The sequence below is a fragment of the Bos taurus genome, chromosome 6, assembly GCF_002263795.3.
Source record: "Bos taurus isolate L1 Dominette 01449 registration number 42190680 breed Hereford chromosome 6, ARS-UCD2.0, whole genome shotgun sequence".
NCBI lineage: Eukaryota > Metazoa > Chordata > Mammalia > Artiodactyla > Bovidae > Bos > Bos taurus.
In genome coordinates, this window is record NC_037333.1 from 86,157,152 (window position 1) to 86,175,837 (window position 18,686).

Here is an 18,686-nt window from a genome sequence, read left to right on the forward strand (position 1 = left end):
TCTCTTGCAGTGAATTCTATGAACCCAATGCCCTCATGATGGAAGAAGAAGGAGCTATAATTGCTGGTCTGTTGGTGGGCCTGAATGTCATTGATGCCAATTTCTGTATGAAGGGAGAAGATTTGGACTCTCAGGTATGAGAGAGATACTTGGTGGCCTAGTGTATCAGTCTGAGTTATCTCAGAATTTGGATTCATCAGATTATACCAACCAAATTAGCAGAAATTCTGAGTCATAAATAGAATTTTCTTTAATTTTGATGTGAGTATAAAAAATTATACATAATGAATATTTTTCAAATTCTTGTCTTAACAGTGATTTCCGTTAAAAATATTTTCCCATTAAAAATATTAAAGATATATATATATATATATATATATATATATATATATATATATAGCTACGTGGTTCAGTGGCAAACATACACACACACAAACGTATAGACCAAAATATATACACAGGAATTTAATAGTAGAATATTTGAAAAAAGAAAAAGAGAAAAAAATGTTAAACCTTAATTAATTAATTTATTTAATATTCAGTTAACCTTAAATTTGGGCTTCCCAGGTGGCTCAGTGGTAAAGAACCTGCTTGCCAAGCAGGAGACTCGGGTTCGATGCCCAGGTCAGGGACTGTAACTGTAACTGGTGGGTTACAGTTCATGGAGTCACAAAACAGTCAGACACCACTTAGTGACTGTAGCCCACCAGGCTCCTCCGTCCGTGGGATTCTCAAGGCAAGAATACTGGAGTGGGCTGCCATTTCCTTCTCCAGGGGATCTTCCCGAACCAGGGATCGAACCCAGGTCTCCTGCATTGCCAGCAGGCTCTTTACTGACTGAGCCACCAGAGAAGCCAAACAAAACCTTAAGTTTATGTTAAGTGTTCTGTTGACTTTCTTAGTCATATCCTACTGACTTAGTCTTGAGTCTTACAACCCTTGTCAATTCTGGATTATAATAAAACATTAAGTTTTTATTAAAATTTCCTAGTAATTGTCATGACTATAATACTGTTTTTAAGCGCCTAGAAAGAGACATTTTGTTTGTTGTTGTTCAGTTGCTAAGTCGTGTCCGACTCTTTGCAACCCCATGGACTACATTGTGCCAGGCTCCCCGGTCTTTCCCTGTCTCCCAGAGTTTGCACAAATTCATATGTTATGGCTTGGTAAAAGTATCTAATTTTATATTAAATTCTGAAAATTCTCTCTGTAGGTTGGAGTTATAGATTTTTCAATGTACCTCAAGGATGGGAACAGCAGTAAAGGTAGTGAAGGGTACGTGCAAAGAAAATTTGCTTTCTTTTTTTCTTCAATGTTGTTTGATAGTGTTTAAAGTTTACAACTGTCCTGCTTTAAGAGATTTGCTGAAATTATTTCTGATGATATATCTCTAATAGAGTCTTATAAAAAATATCTATTGTGCCTGCTAAACCCTAAAAGGGGTTTTAGTTCAGTGTATTTTCCTGGTATGTGGTTGAGGGGCAAATAAAATAAAAAGTTTTATAAAGGGAATCTAATGCTCCATCTCTCAAAAGTAGTGTTTGAAAACATGGTCTTCTTGACCAGAAGAACTGCATTCTCAGTTTGCTTCAGTTTGCCCTCTGACGTGCATCTTGGGATTATGTAAAATGTCAACATTACAGGGAGCTGAGTATATGGGAACTCAGCACTAAACTTCTGTAACTCTAAAATGATTTTAAAATTGAAAGCTTTTAAAATATTCATACAGTACCTTGCAAATTAGCAGTCACAAGCTTACCCTTTACCCATTATAAATGTGGCTGCTGCTGCTGCTAAGTCACTTCAGTCGTATCCGACTCTGTGTGACCCCATAGATGGTAGCCCACCAGGCTCCCCCGTCCCTGGGATTCTCCAGGCAAGAACACTGGAGTGGGTTGCCATTTCCTTCTCCAGTACATGAAAGTGAAAAGTGAAAGTGAAGTCGCTTAGTCGTGTCCGACTCTTCGTGACCCCATGGACTGAAGCCCACCAGGCTCCTCCGTCCATGGGATTTTCCTGGCAAGAGTACTGGAGTGGGGTGCCATTGTCTTCTCCATAAATGTGGCAGGTGAAAGCATAATTAGCCTGAAGTGTTTAACCTTAGGCATTGAACTAAATTATATTGCTTGTCCTTTAAGTAGTCCTAGAGGTATGTGGCATTGAAGTTTTCTTTCAGTTGAAAAGTCTAACTTTTGTCTGTTCTAGATTAGCTGTTCCCAGAAGTGAACCTCCTTTTTCCACACTTGATTTTCTCATGTAATAGTAAACATTTGATCTTTGTGAAAGCCCTTTAAACCATTCATTGTGAAACCAAATAGCACTTAAAGGCAAATATATTGCCTTTGAGAACAATTATTATTTTACCCAAATAAGCTTAATTCAATTCCTATGACAAATGGAAAATTGTTCTTATAAATAATACTAGCAGGTCCCACAGAGTTGGACACGACTGAAGCGACTTAGCAGCAGCAGCAGCAAAGCAGAAAAAAAAAATCTTTGAATTGCAAGAAGATAATTTTTTTCTTTAAATGCCTCTAATAGATTATACATTATACCTGTAACCTAAGTTATTAAGGTGTGTAAGCCATAAGAAGGGCTTTATGAATATGCGGGGAAGGTCTTCACAGTTTTAAACCTCCAGGTCTCTTGTGTCAAGGAAGTTCTAATCAGGTCTGTCTTCTGGTTCAGTGTGTCTGAGCCATAATTTCCTTCCTGTTTTATGAAAATATTGGAGGTGGGACATCTTAGTATTTCTAATGTCATTTACTTTTTCTCTATTTTTTATCTTTTTTCCCTTCAGAGATGGCCAGATTACTGCAATTCTGGATCAGAAGAACTATGTAGAAGAACTCAACAGACACCTAAAGTAAAGAATGAATAAATACTATTACTTTCTGGGGATTATGGTGTGGGAGAAGGGAAGGGAAGGATAAACTGATGATGAGCAGTTAGGATAAATTCAGACAATACTCAACAAATATATATATAGGATTCCTGCTAGCACAGCTCTGAGCCTAGGCACTGGATATGTGGTGTTTACCTGTTTTGGTGGGCTTTAATGAAAGGTAATATAAAATTAATATATAATTAGAGTTTTAGTGATTATGTAAACATACTCAGTGAAGAACTCTTAAATTTGTGCCATAGAGACTTGAAATTGGAGGTCTTGGTTCCGTAGAGCCAGTCATGTATTTCAGGACCATGTCTTAGGTGAAGCACTCACCACTGTAGTGCCTTTAGATTAATGATTTCTCATTGGTCCCTTATATTTTTCATATAGTGGATCAATAGTATTAATTTACCCTCTTTTCACCGTCACTACCATTAATTTACCAAGTACTCACCAAGTATTTTTCATGACCAGAACATAAAATAATCTCTCCTCTCCTAAGGAGAGCTGTCCAAAATTTATTGGCATTCTCAAGTACATTGATGGTCTAAAAAACTGTTGAATAATTCATAAAAGTGAATATATCCATTTAATTATCTTATTTATAGTTCTCTTGTGAAAGATAATCATTTTAATTTAAGTAAGACCTAAAATGTGATTACACCAGTATGAGTATAAATTGCAGTCTTGGTTCCATCTAGAAAGCTCAAAAACAATTTAAGTACATTTTTCTGGGGGCCAAGTACTAATAATGAACTAGCAGTGACCTGTGGAGATGTTAGCTTAACCAAGATAACGGTTACAGTTGACAGTGAATGTGCTGTGCTATGCGTAGGCACTCAGTCGTGTCCAACTCCTTGCGACCCCATGGACTGTAGCCCATCAGGCTCCTCTGTCCATGGCGGTTCTCCAGGCAAGAATACTGGAATGGGTTGCCATTCCCTCCTCCAGGGGATCTTCCCAACCCGGGGATCAAACCCAGGTCTCCAGTGTTGCAGGTGGATTCTTTACCATCTGCACCACCAGGGAAGCCCAAGAATACTGGAGTGGGTAGCCTATCCCTTCTCTCCTCCCCACCTAGGAATAGAACCAGGTCTCCTGCAGTGCAGGCAGATTCTTTACCAGCTGAGCTACCAAGGAAGCCCCTGAATTATATAACAGTATTATTTATTTTTTCAGTGCTTTTGTTTCTTTATGTATAGTTAGAGGTGCCTCGGAGAAGGCAATGGCACCCCACTCCAGTACTCTTGCCTGGAAAATCCCATGGATGGAGGAGCCTGGTGGGCTGCAGTCCATGGGGTCGCTAAGAGTCGGACACGACTGAGCGACTTCCCTTTCACTTTTCACTTTCATGTATTGGAGAAGGAAATGGCAACCCACTCCAGTGTTCTTGCCTGGAGAACCTGGAGAACCGTGGGCTTCCGTCTGTGGGGTCGCACAGAGTCGGACATGACTGAATCGACTTAGCAGCAGCAGCAGCAGCAGCAGAGGTGCCTAGCACATGGGGTTGTTGAAAGGAGTTAATGAAATTGTGCAAGTAAAAGCATTTAGAAGAGTGCTTGGTGTGTGACAAGCACATCATAATTCGTGTAGCCTACTATTATTATTAAATAAGTAAACCTTGAAGTACAGTGTAGTGCATGAACTTTTAAATTTCATCAACAAATGCTTGTTAAGGAATTTCCCTGGCCGTCCAGTGGTTAAAACTCTGTGCTTCCACTGCAAGGGTCGAGGGTTCAATCCCTGGTTGGCGAACTGAGATCCCATATGCCCCATGAACCTCACAAAAAGCCTTTGGGTGTGTTCATTTTGATTTGGGGGATGAAGTATTTATAGGCTGAGAATAAGCCCTAATTGACTCACTGACAGAGAAGTAACCTCTCAGGGGCCAATACTTTGGCTGGATGATTAACATGAACAAGATCTGAGTAAACAGTACTTTTCTCCCAAGGGGAAAAAAACAACACAAATTTTAGTGCCAAGAATGTAGCAGGTAAGATACCCATCACCTTGTAAGTGTCTTAGAGCCTATAAGCCTATTGAGAATTGTAGACAGTAAACAATGAATGATAAGTATGATGGGTGTTTTAAAAGAAAATATAGGATATTGTTCTGCGTCTCAAAAGAGACTTAATTTTTTTCTTCTCTTCATAGTGCTACTGTAAACAACCTTCAGGCAAAAGTGGATGCATTAGAAAAATCCAACACTAAACTGACAGAGGAGGTAAGTGTTCTAGAAATTGTTCGATTGACTTAATAGAATTTAATAAAATGCATTAGTGGAAAAGAGTTTCTCTGAAGCCTCAGAAATATAGGACTTGATTTTTCAGATAATATCTACCCTAGTACTCCTTGTTCTGACCAAGAGTGGCCAGCTGGCTTATGTCAAGTATCTCAGTTATCCAGTTGGACTATGTAGGGTTAGAACCTGGTTTGATCAAATATTTTGCTTTCTGTGTGAATGTTTTATCTGGTCTAGCCTAGAGTTAATGTTCAGTAAGATAATGTGTTTATCATTTATTTATTCATTGAACATTTTGGATACTGTGTATGTCCCAGAGCTAGACACAGACTCACATCTGCCAGGCATTGATTTATGTGTGCTGGATTGGCGAGTTCCCCCCTTTACAGGTTTTATTTTCTCCTTGGGGTGATAGAGTGATGAGGTATATAACCTAAAGAACACTGGTCAGAAGACTGGTAATTCCTGCTTACATGTCATGCTTTAACACGTCATGTGCTCCTGAGCAAGTAAGTCACTTGACCCTCAAGAGACCCAGTTCCTTCTCTGGCAAAGTAGTGTTTCCCCTTTTAGCCTCACAATTACCCTGAAGATCAGATAAGAATATGCATGTGAAAACTTTTAGAAAAGTCCCTAAAATAAGAATTAAAATATAATGTCATACTTTACTTCTGATTAATATTTTTTCCCTAGCTTACCAACAATATATTTTTTTCTTCAATAGCATTAAATGTTTCTATGAGAAACCTTAAATAAAATTTTTCAGATGACAAAGACTTTATCTTCTCTTTTTCAAATTATAACTATCCTATAGTGAAATAAAGGTGGTTAAATACCACAACGTAGATGGACCTGGAGGCTATTATGCTTAGTAAAATAAGAATGAGAAAGACAAATACTGTCTGTTATCTAAATGTGGAATGTAGAATCTAAAACATGAATCAAAAAAATGAATATAAAACAAAACAGACTCAGAGATAATAGAGAACTTGCTAGTGGTAAACAGTGGGGAGGGGGCAAGATAGGGGTAGAAAAAATTAAGAGGTACAACTGTTATGTATAAAATAAATAAACTACAAGAATATATTATATAGTAAAGGGAATATGGCTTCCCTAGTGGCTCAGTTGGTAAAGAATCAGCCTGCAATGCAGGAGGCCCAGTTTTGATTCCTGGGTCAGGAAGATCCCCTGGAGAAGGAAATGGCAACCCACTCCAGTATTCTTGCCTGGAGAATTCTGTGGACGGAGGAGCCCGGACGGCTACAGTCCATGGGGTCACAAATAGTCAGACACAACTGTGTGACTAACTTTCACTTTCAGAGCGAATCTAGCCAATATTTTATAATTTTAAGGTTAGAATATATAAAAGTATATAATCTATTGTATATACAGAAGTATAACCTATAAAAATATTAAATCACCATGTTATCCACCTGAAACCAATCTAATGTTGTAAATCATCTATACTTCAGAAAATAATTTGGTCTTAAAAAAACAAGTTAGGGACTTCCCTAGTGGTCCAGTGGTTAAGACTCCCTAGTTTCCACTGCAGGGTGTATGGGCTCAATCCCTGGTTGGGAAACTGAGATTCCACATGCTGTGCGGCATGGCCAATAAATAAATAACTAAAGTACAAACAGAAAAGCAAGTTAAAGCACTAGTTAAGAAATGCCATCTAATCAGATTTTTTTCAGAACTAACGTTTTCACTGTTATGACTTTAAAACACCTCCCTTATTGCTCAGTTCTGTGGATCTTATGTTTGGACATAGATTCTTAAATTATATTAAAACTTTTAATTTATGGATACGATCCTTAGAATTTTATCCCACAAGGCTTTCGAAACATTGTGCATAAAAATTTTCTACTGTGATTCTGTTGCTGGTATATTGGGGCGATGTGGGATAGCAGTTAAGCATGCTCTCCACAGCTAGGCTCTTTGGGTTCCTGTCCCTGATCTGGTGCTTGGTAGCTCTCTGATCTGGGGCCAGTTACTTAAGCTTCTGTTCTTTGGTTTACTTATCTGCAAAATGGGGCAAGAATGATAATAAACTTTTTGTGTGCATTAAATGATGTTAATACATAAGGACCTGGATAGTGGGCTTCCCTGGTGGCTCAGCTGGTAAAGAATCTGCCTGCAATGTAGGAAGACCTAGGTTCGACCCCTGGGTCAGGAAGGTCCCCGGGAGAAGGGAATGGCCACCCACTCCAGTATTCCTGGGGCTTCCCTGGCAGCTTAGAGAAGCCTGACGGGCTTAGTCCATGGGGTTGCAAAGTGGGACATGACTGAGCGACTAACACTTATAGTGCCTGACACATCCGTCACATGCACTCAGTAAATAAAATCATTAATTTTATTTCCTAAGTCATGGGACTTGTCTTCTTGGCCTAAGTTTATTTTACCAGCAATATTAATCATGGGCAAGTACTGTGTGTGGACTTTATAAATAACAGATAAGGCTAATAAGGTCTTCCCTCTCTCATTTCCATCTATTTTTGATTTAAAGGGACCAGTTAAAAAAACAAAACTAAACTAAACTAAACCTAGAAGGACCTCTCTTCCCTCCTGAAATCTGAACTAGTAGAGCAAAGGTGGCGCTAGTGGTAAAGAACCTGCCGCCAGTGCAGGAGACACAAGAGACACGGTTCATCCTCTGGGTTGGGAAGATCCCCTGGAGGAGGAAACGGCAACCCACTCCAGTGTTCTTCCCGTGAAAATCCCACGGACAGGGGAGCCTGGCAGGTTACAGTCCATAAGGTCGCAAAGAGTCCGACATGACTGAAGCGACTGAGCGCACAGGACAAGATGAAAAGAACTGAGCAGATGAGGATAAATAAATATCCGCTTTGTGTTGGTAAAGCTGACTTAGAGAGTCCACTTGGGTCTGGAGTCGTCATTCCTAATGTTTATTTGACGATGAGACCTTGGAAGAAGCCATCTGAGGTGCGCTTGGATCAAGAGCACCAACCTGCTTGCCCAGAGTCACTTCTGAGAGAAATGGGCTGTCAGACCCACCTCTAGAAAGCTCACCAGAGCCTGGATGCTGTACTTACACAGTAGAACAGGAGCCAAGTAGAGACAACAAAAAGGGAGACCAGCGAGGCTGAGAGGAGCTGCTCAGCGCCTTTCCCAGCCTCCTTCAGGCCCCTCGCCGTTCTCTCAGGAGCTAATCTCCACACATACAGAGAAGGAGAGTGTTTCCACCGCATTCTTCCCTCCCTTGGGACAGTGTTATAAACATGTCCCCTAAAGACACATTGCCAATAACATTACCTTGTTTTTAGGCACTGAAAAGAAACAGAAAAATCTCTTCGATGTTTAAAGGCATCTTTTCGAGTGAGAACTTTGGTCTTTTTGTCTTTTTTTGTTTGTTTGTTTTAATTTTTGGCCATGCCACAGGGCATTTGGGCTCTTAGTTCCCTGACCATGGATCAAACCAGCCCGCCCCTGCATTGAAAGGGAAGAGAACCTTAACACCACTGGACCACCAGAAAAGTCCCTAAAAACAGGTCTTAATGAGGGTGTGTAAGATGGGTCCCAAAGCATGAGGTGACCTCTCAAACATTTTAGAAATAGGTTTTGTAGCTAAATATAATTATGAGTTATCTATGGGGACACCCTTGAGGTAAATGATCATAACTTAACATTCTGTTACTGGAAAAAAAAAGTTTTTACACAAAAAGCAGTAATAAGAGATATTTGTCTTTCAAGATAGCTCTCCTAAGTTTTTGTGGGGTTATAGATAGTTTTCTTTCCTTCTAGAATACCTAAGCGTGAAAATCATGTCCTTGCAGATTATGAATTATCTTATTCTGTGTCTAATAAAAGAAAGATTATTTTCAAAATTTTATCAACAGCTTGCAGTTGCAAACAACAGAATTATCACCTTGCAAGAAGAAATGGAACGAGTTAAAGAAGAAAGCTCCTACATATTGGAATCTAATCGGAAGGTGAGAGCATGTCACTGTGTTAACAGTAAGAGCAGGGGTGGGTGGGTGGCACCCTCCAGAACGCTGCTTGGAAGCAGCAAGCCTTTGCATATGTTAAGTGCACTGTTTTCCCTGAGACTGGGTGCAGAATTGCTTGAATGATGAAGGTTATGGGAGGTTGATGCCCCTCTCCTATTGACACTCCTTGGCTTCACCACCATGTACATCTGTTTAGAGACTTCAAGAAGCAGTCTAATTCAATGTATTTTTTTATATACACTATTGCATTTTATATACATTATATACATTTTTATATAATGATTTGTACTATTTTTAGAAATAATGGTACTGTTTTATAAGAAGTATATCTCTGATATCACTGGGAAAGAGTTCCCATATAAATGAATTTTCTAGATAACTCAGTCCCTTTTATATATGTCTCAACATATTTTGCAAACCTGTTGTGTATTGCACAATTCTAAGCCTTCTTAAGTAGAGGATATAATTTACTCCATGTGGCCCTTTATGGTGACTGAAGATCATAGTTATCAACATTGGCAATTCTGTACTATGTTATAATGGTGCTGCTCAAGGGGGCTGTTGAAACTGATAGAGCTTCTAGAACCTACACTTAATTGTCCCAGATTCTTTTTTTTTTTTTTTTTTGCCTTTTATTTCACTGGCATCTTTTATTTCTTACTGCTGTTAGCATTACTCTTTCTGGAAATGTCTCCCTACTCCTTAGCCTCATGTTTCTAACCTACTGTGACCTAGGAATCCAGAAATCCAGTTTTTTAAATTGTTCTTGAAGAGTAAGTACCTAGCCTCTGAGTGGGAACCAACATAAATAAAAAGAAAGTGAAGTCGCTCAGTCGTGTCCGACTCTTTGAGACACCATGGACTGTAGCCTGCCAGGCTCTTCTGTCCATGGGATTTTCCAGGCAAGAGTACTGGAGTGGGTTTCCATTGCCTTCTCTAGAGGATCTTCCTGACCCAGGGATTAACCCGGGTCTACCCTCATTATAGGCAGATGCTTTACCATCTGAGCCACCAGGCAAAGTTTGACTTTAATGCATGGATTTTGTAAAACAAGACAACTGTGACTGCTCAGAGGTTTCTGGTGAACTGTTCATTTCCCTGGTGGCTCAGCCGGTACAGAATCTGCCTGCAATGCAGGATACCTGAGTTTGATCCCTGGGTTGGGAAGATCCCCTGGAGAAGGGAACTGCTACCCACTCCAGTATTCTGGCCTGGAGAGTTCCATGGAGTCACTTAGAGTATAGGCCATGGGGTCGCACAGAGTCAGACACAACTGAGCGACTTTCACTTTCCTTCTTCTTTCACTTTCCTTCATCTTTCACTCTTATCTCGCTGTCTGGGTGGAGATACCAGATGTGAGATCTTTTGGAGGAGGACTGAATAACTGAAACTTTGGCCCAATTTATAGTTTACAGTGAATGCTATTTTGTTTCTTAGAGGCTGATATTTTGAGACTTCTACCACTTGGTTTGGTAAGCTGCAAGGACTTGAAACAAAATGGCAAAAATTTCCCAGTTCAGCTTAGAATATTTATGGAACCTCTGCAGTTTCTTTATTGTCTTCGTTCATTGTCATATGTGCTTTGGTGTGATCATTTTCCTCACTGAATAGGAGTGCTGGTGTCCGATAACTGTTGGATTCTCTACATCCTCAGATGTGTACTATTTTACTTACCTTTTCAAGGGTCCTAAGCCAGACCGGACTTCTGAGGGGCAAGCACTGAGTGAAGCCAGGAAGCACTTAAAGGAAGAGACACAACTGCGACTGGTAAACTGTGCTTTTATGTCCTCGTGGTTCAGCAACATGTTAAAATACCCCCATTTAGGGGTTTTATCTCATAGATCAAGGGAAGATCAGTAGTAGTCTAACAAATTTTATGGATCCTGTGAATTTTTTTCTCATTCTTTTAACCCATATTCCCTACAGTGTTTCCTCAGTCCTTGCTTTGAGTATTCTCAACAACCAATAGAATTTTGCCAATCTTCATTTTTAATTTATTTTTGCTTTTATAGTTTGTGTTGCAAAAACGCTAGGTATATAGAACCTACTTTTTAAACTGTATGATCTCTCTTACTGCCTCAGTCCTCACCCCTGCAAAGACATGTCTCCTCGGATAGGTCAGCTCCTCTTCTCCTTACTAAGAGTCATCAGTGTAGACTTGTCCTCTTTTACTTTTAGTTGTTATTTCTGAATTTATTCTTGTTTTTATACATAAATAGAAAAATACGACATCAGTATTAGTCTTAAGATATTCATAGAAATTAATTTATATACATATATAAGAATGTATAATAAGGGCTGAAATACTTCTGCAATTGATTTTATCCAAATATTAGTATAATAATAAACCTGTGTCTTCCCAGGTGGCTCGGTGGTAAAGAATCCACCTGCCAATGCAGGAGACGTGAGTTTGATCCCTGGGTTGGGAAGATCCCCTGGAGAAGGAAATGGCAACCCACTCCAGTATTCTTGCTAATGTTACTTTAGCAATGTTATTTTAACATCCTTGAAATAATTACCATTTTCCTTCTATATGTTTGTAGATTCAGTCTCAAAATACTTTCCATAAAGAAGGTCCTAGAAATAATGTATGTCAGTGTTTAAAAATACGGTTTGAGTTGCCTTCTGTCATGGTCGCCACGTACAGTGGAGTGCCTCAGTTAAGGAGCAAATGAAAAAATGGTACAAAAAATTTTCCACTTTGCCATACCACATTATGATAAATGTTTTGTTAACAGAGAAAGAAACCAAGCAAGTAGGCAAGGTTCTAGATGTGCCCTGGGCACAGCGTGGATGCAGAAGAACCTCAGGTCTTTGTATCTGTGATCATCCAAATAACACAGCAGTAGTAAGGTTGAAACAAAAGCAGGCCTCGTGTTAAGTGAATATAAAAGTTCAGTTAGCCACTATATTTATTTTAATAATAACAACCAAGGTTTATTTGACTTTGTTTTATGCTGAGAACTTCATATAAACATACATGCATCTTTTTCATGTAATATTTTTAAAATTTCAAGATGATAGAAGTAAATGAGCATAAATGTATTGCATCACTTTCCCTTTCAGGACACTGAAATAGATCCCACTTAGCGTCAAGTCCAAATTGCTGTTTTACTTTTAGGGACCTGTATATCACCTGCATTTTCATTCTAATAGTCATTGGACGTTGAATTCATTTCTCTTAGTTTCATGAAATCTTCTCTTTTTATTCATCCAGCCATACTGACCTCCTTTCTCAATTAGAGCATGTATACAAAAAGCAGTGTATCAGTGATTAAATACAGAGCTCTGTGTTCAGCCTATTTTTGAGTTAGCTGCTATATTTGAAATAGATAACCAATAAGGACCTACTATAAAACACAGGAAATGCTGCTTAATCTATAAAAATGGAAAAAGAATTTGAAAAAGAATACATCCATGTACATGTATAACTGAGTCACTTTGCTGTATACCTGAAACTAACACATTGTTAATCAACTGTGCTCCAATATAAAATAAAATAGAAAAAAACTCAGCCATATTGACAGTTCCCAGTAACTGAGATGTTACCTTGAGGACCCAAAGTATCTTTTTGGTCCCTTGGGATCTTGAAAATGTCAACAACCTTCAAACTAAAGAGAATTCCAGATGCTTAATTTTGTGCTGGCTACTGTAATACTTCATATTTTTATAACAGGACATGACAAGTTGTTTGTTTTAATATCTAATGATGTGCCTCAAGTATGTGTGTATTTTAGGCATATTAGATAGCTCTACCTTTGGCCTACCATGTTTTTCAGATTTGTAAATTCTTCAGTAAATATTACTATAATTATCCTGGTTATTCTTATTCTTAGTGTTAATGTCTTTGTATTCAATGATGGTTTACATCTGTTTTGCCAGACTTCAGACCTGAGAATTTAGGCCTGCCTTTTCCTGCAGAATTTTGTAGTTTGTACATAGTTGAGGAAAGAGAGAATAAGTAATTTGTCTCCCTCTGGGGGCAGGATGTTGAAAAAGAACTGGAAATCCAGATCAGCATGAGACAGGAGATGGAATTGGCTATGAAGATGCTGGAGAAGGACGTCTGTGAGAAGCAGGATGCCCTGGTGTCTCTGCGGCAGCAGCTGGACGATCTCAGGGCTCTTAAGCATGAACTTGCCTTCAAGCTGCAGGTACGAGAAGCACAAGGAATGGGCTCACTGGCTCCCTAAATCCCAGGGCTTCCCTCTGTCCCTCTTCTTCTCTAGAATCGCACTTTAAATACAAGAGGAAAGAGTGGTGTCACTTTGAGGCTGAAAAGTGAAAGTGTTAGTCACTCAGTCATGTCCAACTGTTTGTGACCCCATAGACTGTAGCCCACCAGGCTCCTCTGTCCATGGGATTCTCCAAGCAAAAATACTGAAGTGGGTAGCCATTTCCTTCTCCAGGGGATCTTCCCAACCCAGGGACTGAACCTGGGTCTCCTGCATTACAGGCAGATGCTTTACCATCTAAGCCACCAGGGAAGCCCTAGCTGCCAATAAACCACTTTAGGAATCAGACCATCATAGGATCCTGTATGCTTATTCTGGAAAGCCACAGCCACTTTTCACATTGTCACATCTACTCTCAAGTCTGACCTACCAACTGAGTTATATAGATAAATTGATGTACTTTCTGATGTTGATTTTTGAGACAAAACTGCCGATAACAACACTAATATTAAATGTTGCTTCCTGCTTTTCTCTGTTTGGGAATTAACTGATGGACAAATATTAATATATAAGCATTTCTATTTCTTTACTTCCCATTAAGGCACATGTGACTTTTTTCAGGATTTTACGTTCTATATAAATGTAAACATTACTCATAATTCTTTTCTGTAACAGAGTTCAGACTTGGGAGTAAAACAGAAAAGTGAACTGAATAGTCGCTTAGAAGAGAAGACTAATCAGATGGCTGCTACCATTAAACAACTGGAACAAAGGTAAAATTGCTGTTTCTCTAGTGAAACACTTAGGGCATTCAGTCCTGGAAGTGAGGAGAACATGCTGTAGATTTGACAGAGAGTATGTGGAAATCACCCAGCTTATCACCAGGCATGTTCATAGAAAGAAAGCCAATTAAATGTTATTTTTTAAGATGTGACTAAAAACCATTTCAGTGTCATGTGTTAGAGGAGGGATACGTACAAGGATGAAAGGACTTTTAAATCTGTGTGTGATTCTGTTACTGTTTATTACTGAAGTCTTTGAAGACTTTAGTGCTAGGTGATCGAGGGGTACTGTGAACCTCTTTCCCTCCTTTTTCATCTCCCTATTCTCTCTGCTTTCTCCTCAACAGTTCCGCAGCTTCCGCTGTCACCTCCTGCCCACAGTGCTTAGATCTGTCGATCTCTAGTTCTGTCTTCCTTCTATATTTTCATCCCCTGACCAGCTATTTCCCACTAGTGCCTACAACTCAGTCTGCCCAAAGTACATCTTCTTCCTATGCTATTCTTCTGTCTTTCTGTCTGGAATCACCACATTCTTGCTAGAGACTCAGCTGCCAGGAGAAATGGCTAAGGCTTCAAGATTAAATGAGCCACAGTACCCCTGGTCATGAAAACTTTGCTACCTGTAACACCCACTGATCACCCTTCTTGCACTTGAGCAAAACTACACTACTAACTGGCCCCTGGACACACTTCCCATATTCCCCATCCGTGTCTTTCCTAATTGTTATTGTTCAGTCATTAAGTTGTGTCCAACTCTTGGAAACCCCGTGGACTGCAGCATGCCAGGCTTCCCTGTCCTTCACTATCTCCTGGAGTCCACCCAAACTCATGTCCTTTGAGTCAGGGATGCCATCCAACCATCTCACCCTCTGTCATCCCCTTCTCCTCCTGCCCTCAATCTTTCCCAGCATCAGGGTCTTTTCATTGGAAGAGCCAACGTTGGCTCTTCACATCAGGTGGCCAAAGTATTGGAACTTTAGCTTCAGCATCAGTCCTTTCAATGAATATTCAGGGTTGATTTCCTTTAGAATTGACTGTGTTTTCTAATAGTTTCATCAAATAGAAATGTCCTTCCTCTTTTCACTCCCTTGTTCTTCAGATACATCTTTTATGTTCAGGCTAAAATGCCACTTATCCAAAGCTTCCTCTGATACTTCTTCCCAGTTTGTCCTCGTTGGAATTCCTATAGCCTTATATCTATACCTAGCCATACTGCTCATAGCACTTCTCACTTCCTGTCTTACCTTATAAACCTTTATATATGTATCTTATCTTCTGATGAGAATGTGAGTTCCTTGAAGCTAGTTAACTGTACCCTTTAGGTTCCCTTGTTGGATCTATCACAGTGCCAAGTGACCAAAGCATTCATTGAATAGACATGTAAATGAATAGGTGAATGGATGATTTCTTTTATTCGAGTGGTTCTTGACCAGGGTAGGTTCTGAACAGCACTGCATATTATTGTTGACTCAGAAGTTAATTGTAAATTAATAAATAAGCTTGAAACCTCTGGCTTGGCTGATTGTAAATGAAAAAGTTATCAGTCTATCTCAAAAGTTGTCTCGTTCATAAAAGTTGTATGTTTATGATTTAACAAATCAATATTAGTGTTCGTAAATTGTGTTTTTGAAATGTGTCAGATGATTTTTCAGTGGATTTTTGTTTTGGTATTTAAAGCAGACAGAACTGAAATAATGACTTATCTCTTCAGGTATTAAGCTGACTTATTCTCTTGCTATTTTTGTCTTTCCTATTTATTCATTTTCTCATTCCCCTTTCACTCCATTTTTATTTTTATTTGTATTAACATAGTGAAAAGGATTTGGTGAAACAGGCAAAGACCTTAAACAGTGCAGCAAATAAACTGATCCCAAAACATCATTAGGCATTTTACAGCTGGTCACCTCACAAGTTGGATATCACAACTTAATTGTAAAAGGAAGAAATCTGAAAGCGATTGCATTTATGCTCTGATTCTATATAAAATGTCACCAAAAATTGACTTTGAATTTGCTGGACTTTAAGAAAAACAGTTTGATATATAGGCTGTGTTTTTTCCTTCTTCTTTATTTTCTCCCCAGAGGTAGCAAATTTAGTATAAGTTCTTAATTAATTACCAAATAAACTTTGAGAAATTACTTCTGAGTTGACCAATATATAAACACCCCTTTAAAAAAAAAAATCCTAGGGAATGGAAGCTCTGTACATACATGATTGATGCCTTTACAACCCAGTCCCCCATAATACGAGTTTCTAGGTACAATGTCTGTGTCAGTGAGCCTGTTCTGCCGTTGCGATGTAATGAACTAGAGGTGACGACCACACGGTTTTGGACTCTCCTAAAGTAGTTCTGTATCTCGTAGGCCATGACCCCTTTTCACTTTGGTTATCTAGGTTTAATCCCCAAGCCAAGGATAAGTACTTAGTATTTCACTACAGTCCTCTTCTCCATAACCAAGATTGCTTGCAACTTTTTTGCCTTAGTGACTTCAGGGGGTAAAAAACAGCATCCTTCCAGTTCTTTAAAGTCATAGAGATAAATTTAGTGATTAGGTAACTTATGATAACATAATAATATGGAAGCTTGGGAAGACCCTCCTAATATTTGTCATCTTCTACCTCTTCCATTTTCCTGCAGTTCCACTTCCTATTTAGGTAGCTCAGAGAAAGCAATTTTAATACAGACACTCCTCTCCTATATAAAAAAATAGGCTACACACTTTTCAAATCTATTCTGCTTTTCCTTTTGAAGTAAAGATGACGAGGCATGGACCCAAGTAATGGTTCCCTGCCTCTTGTCTCTTGTTGACAACCTCTACTTAAGAGTTTCTATTACTTTTTGTTCAGAAAGGAATTTGCTTAAGTTTTCAGAAAAATAACAATCTATTAGAAAACCATTTCAGAGTAGGAAACAGACAAATTTAAATAAACTTATATTTGTTATTATTTAGTCTAAAAATAAAGATTCCCAGTAGGTGTTCATAAACAGTAATTAGCAAGGCTTCTTTTTCTAAGTGACCACAGATCTAATCCTTCCTAGACTTTACATTGTAATAATCCTATAAATACTTTGATTTTTATAATGACTTGATTTGGGGGGACAGGCATTACATAAGCCTTTATTACTTCAAAAAAGGCTTGGCAAAATTTTTGTTTTTCTCTTTTGTCTCATTCTGATGGGATTTGCAGCATTTCAGCTGCTTAAGTGGGGACAAAGATAACCCCTTTGCTTCCAGCTGTTGAAATTCTTTATCACCTTAGAAAAACCAGGATTAAGAGGGTAAGATAGATTTTTATAGGTGTGTTTTTATAGGTCCTTGCAGACTTGAGCCAAAGTCAAGTCAAAGAGCCTATGGCCAACCTCATGGAAGCTCCTGTGCTTTTGAACTTAGTTTATTTCTTATAATTTTGCATCTATTCTTATCTTCATCACCCTTTTATGGTGATGAGTTGCCTTTTCTATGAGTATTTGGAAGGAGTGCTCAAACACCAAAATAAAACATTTTAAAGACTACACATAGCATGCTTCCAAATTCTATTAGAGAGAGCCCCAGATACTTCACCTTAGAACATACTTTTTATAGGTGCAAAGTTATAGGATATATGGGAGAAAACATTCATCAGAATCTTCCAGAGAATATGGTCAGGAATCTTAGGCAGGCCCAGTGCTGAAACGCTTGTCCACTTAGTCACACACTATGTGGTAGATATGGAAAAGGAATGAGATGTCCAGACTCTGACAAAGGCTTTTCATTATGTCAAAACCCGAAGCCTGGGTAAAGGTTGATGTATAGTGTCCAGTGATTTAATATATTTGTGGTTAAGGAAAGGGACAAGGAAGATGTTCTAATTCCGTATCATAAGAAGGTAGTTGCCCATTTGCAAGTTCCAGTTATGAGTGTAAAACAGAAATATAAAGTACCAAACCTATTAGGAAATAAAAACAAACAAAAAAAGTGGATTTAACTTTAATTACTGTGTACTTGAAGTTGGCTTTGGTATGGATTTTCTAAAAAGTGATGTTTTATTGTTTATCATCTAATGGCTGTAAACTGTAGTACTAGAATAAAAAAAAAAAAAATGGAAAATCAGCTTTTCCTCTGCCTGGTTCACCTTCATCTTGCTTTTTTTGGTTAAAGGATTTGTTCCTCCTCCATCTTTTTTCCCCCCATAATTTCTTCCCATGTCCTGCAGAGTTTATTTTCCTCTCTGTGTATCCCCATGCCTTCTTCCTTGGGTTGTTTTATTTTGTGCTGTGAACTTGGTCTTCCTCCCCACCATGGCTTTTGTTTTTTATCACACGTTCATATGGCTCACATCCAGATTGCGCCAGGCTGAGCGAGGCCGCCAGTCTGCTGAACTGGACAACCGGCTCTTCAAGCAGGACTTTGGAGACAAGATCAACAGTCTGCAGCTGGAAGTGGAGGCGCTCACCAGGCAGCGGTGAAGAAAGCGCAGCTTTGGTGGCCAGGGCGGTCGTGGGAAGTACTGATGCTAGACAGCCAGGGGGTAGGGGGGAGTCTCCTGCTCCAGCCATTTCCATTCTGTCTCTGCCAAGTCCTTTCTCCAGAACTAGAATCCAGAAAGCTTCACGTACACCAGCATTCCCCAAATCTTGTCAGCATCTTT

General features: G+C 39.0%; 1 protein-coding gene and 1 non-coding gene across 22 annotated transcripts in view; one reads left to right on the plus strand and one right to left on the minus strand.

The window, feature by feature from the left end:
- The window catches only part of RUFY3 (RUN and FYVE domain containing 3), a 91,729-nt gene that overhangs the window by 64,381 nt on the left and 8,662 nt on the right, over positions 1-18,686 (plus strand). For 15 of the 21 annotated variants that reach the window (XM_010806206.4, XM_059887490.1, XM_010806208.4 and 12 more), the window contains exons 5-13: positions 11-134; positions 1,214-1,275; positions 2,801-2,866; positions 5,045-5,114; positions 8,990-9,082; positions 10,784-10,867; positions 13,087-13,254; positions 13,951-14,048; positions 18,381-18,500. In XM_010806206.4, coding sequence (XP_010804508.1) covers positions 11-134; positions 1,214-1,275; positions 2,801-2,866; positions 5,045-5,114; positions 8,990-9,082; positions 10,784-10,867; positions 13,087-13,254; positions 13,951-14,048; positions 18,381-18,500 — 885 coding nt within the window. Of the gene's footprint in view, positions 1-10; positions 135-1,213; positions 1,276-2,800; positions 2,867-5,044; positions 5,115-8,989; positions 9,083-10,783; positions 10,868-13,086; positions 13,255-13,950; positions 14,053-15,869; positions 18,149-18,380; positions 18,567-18,686 lie in introns of those variants that run through there. The other 6 variants (XM_024993198.2, XM_059887503.1, XM_005208087.5 and 3 more) reach the window with 4 other exon arrangements.
- Positions 13,516-13,587, minus strand: TRNAY-GUA (transfer RNA tyrosine (anticodon GUA)). Its single transcript has one exon. It is a non-coding gene; the product is annotated as a tRNA-Tyr (tRNA).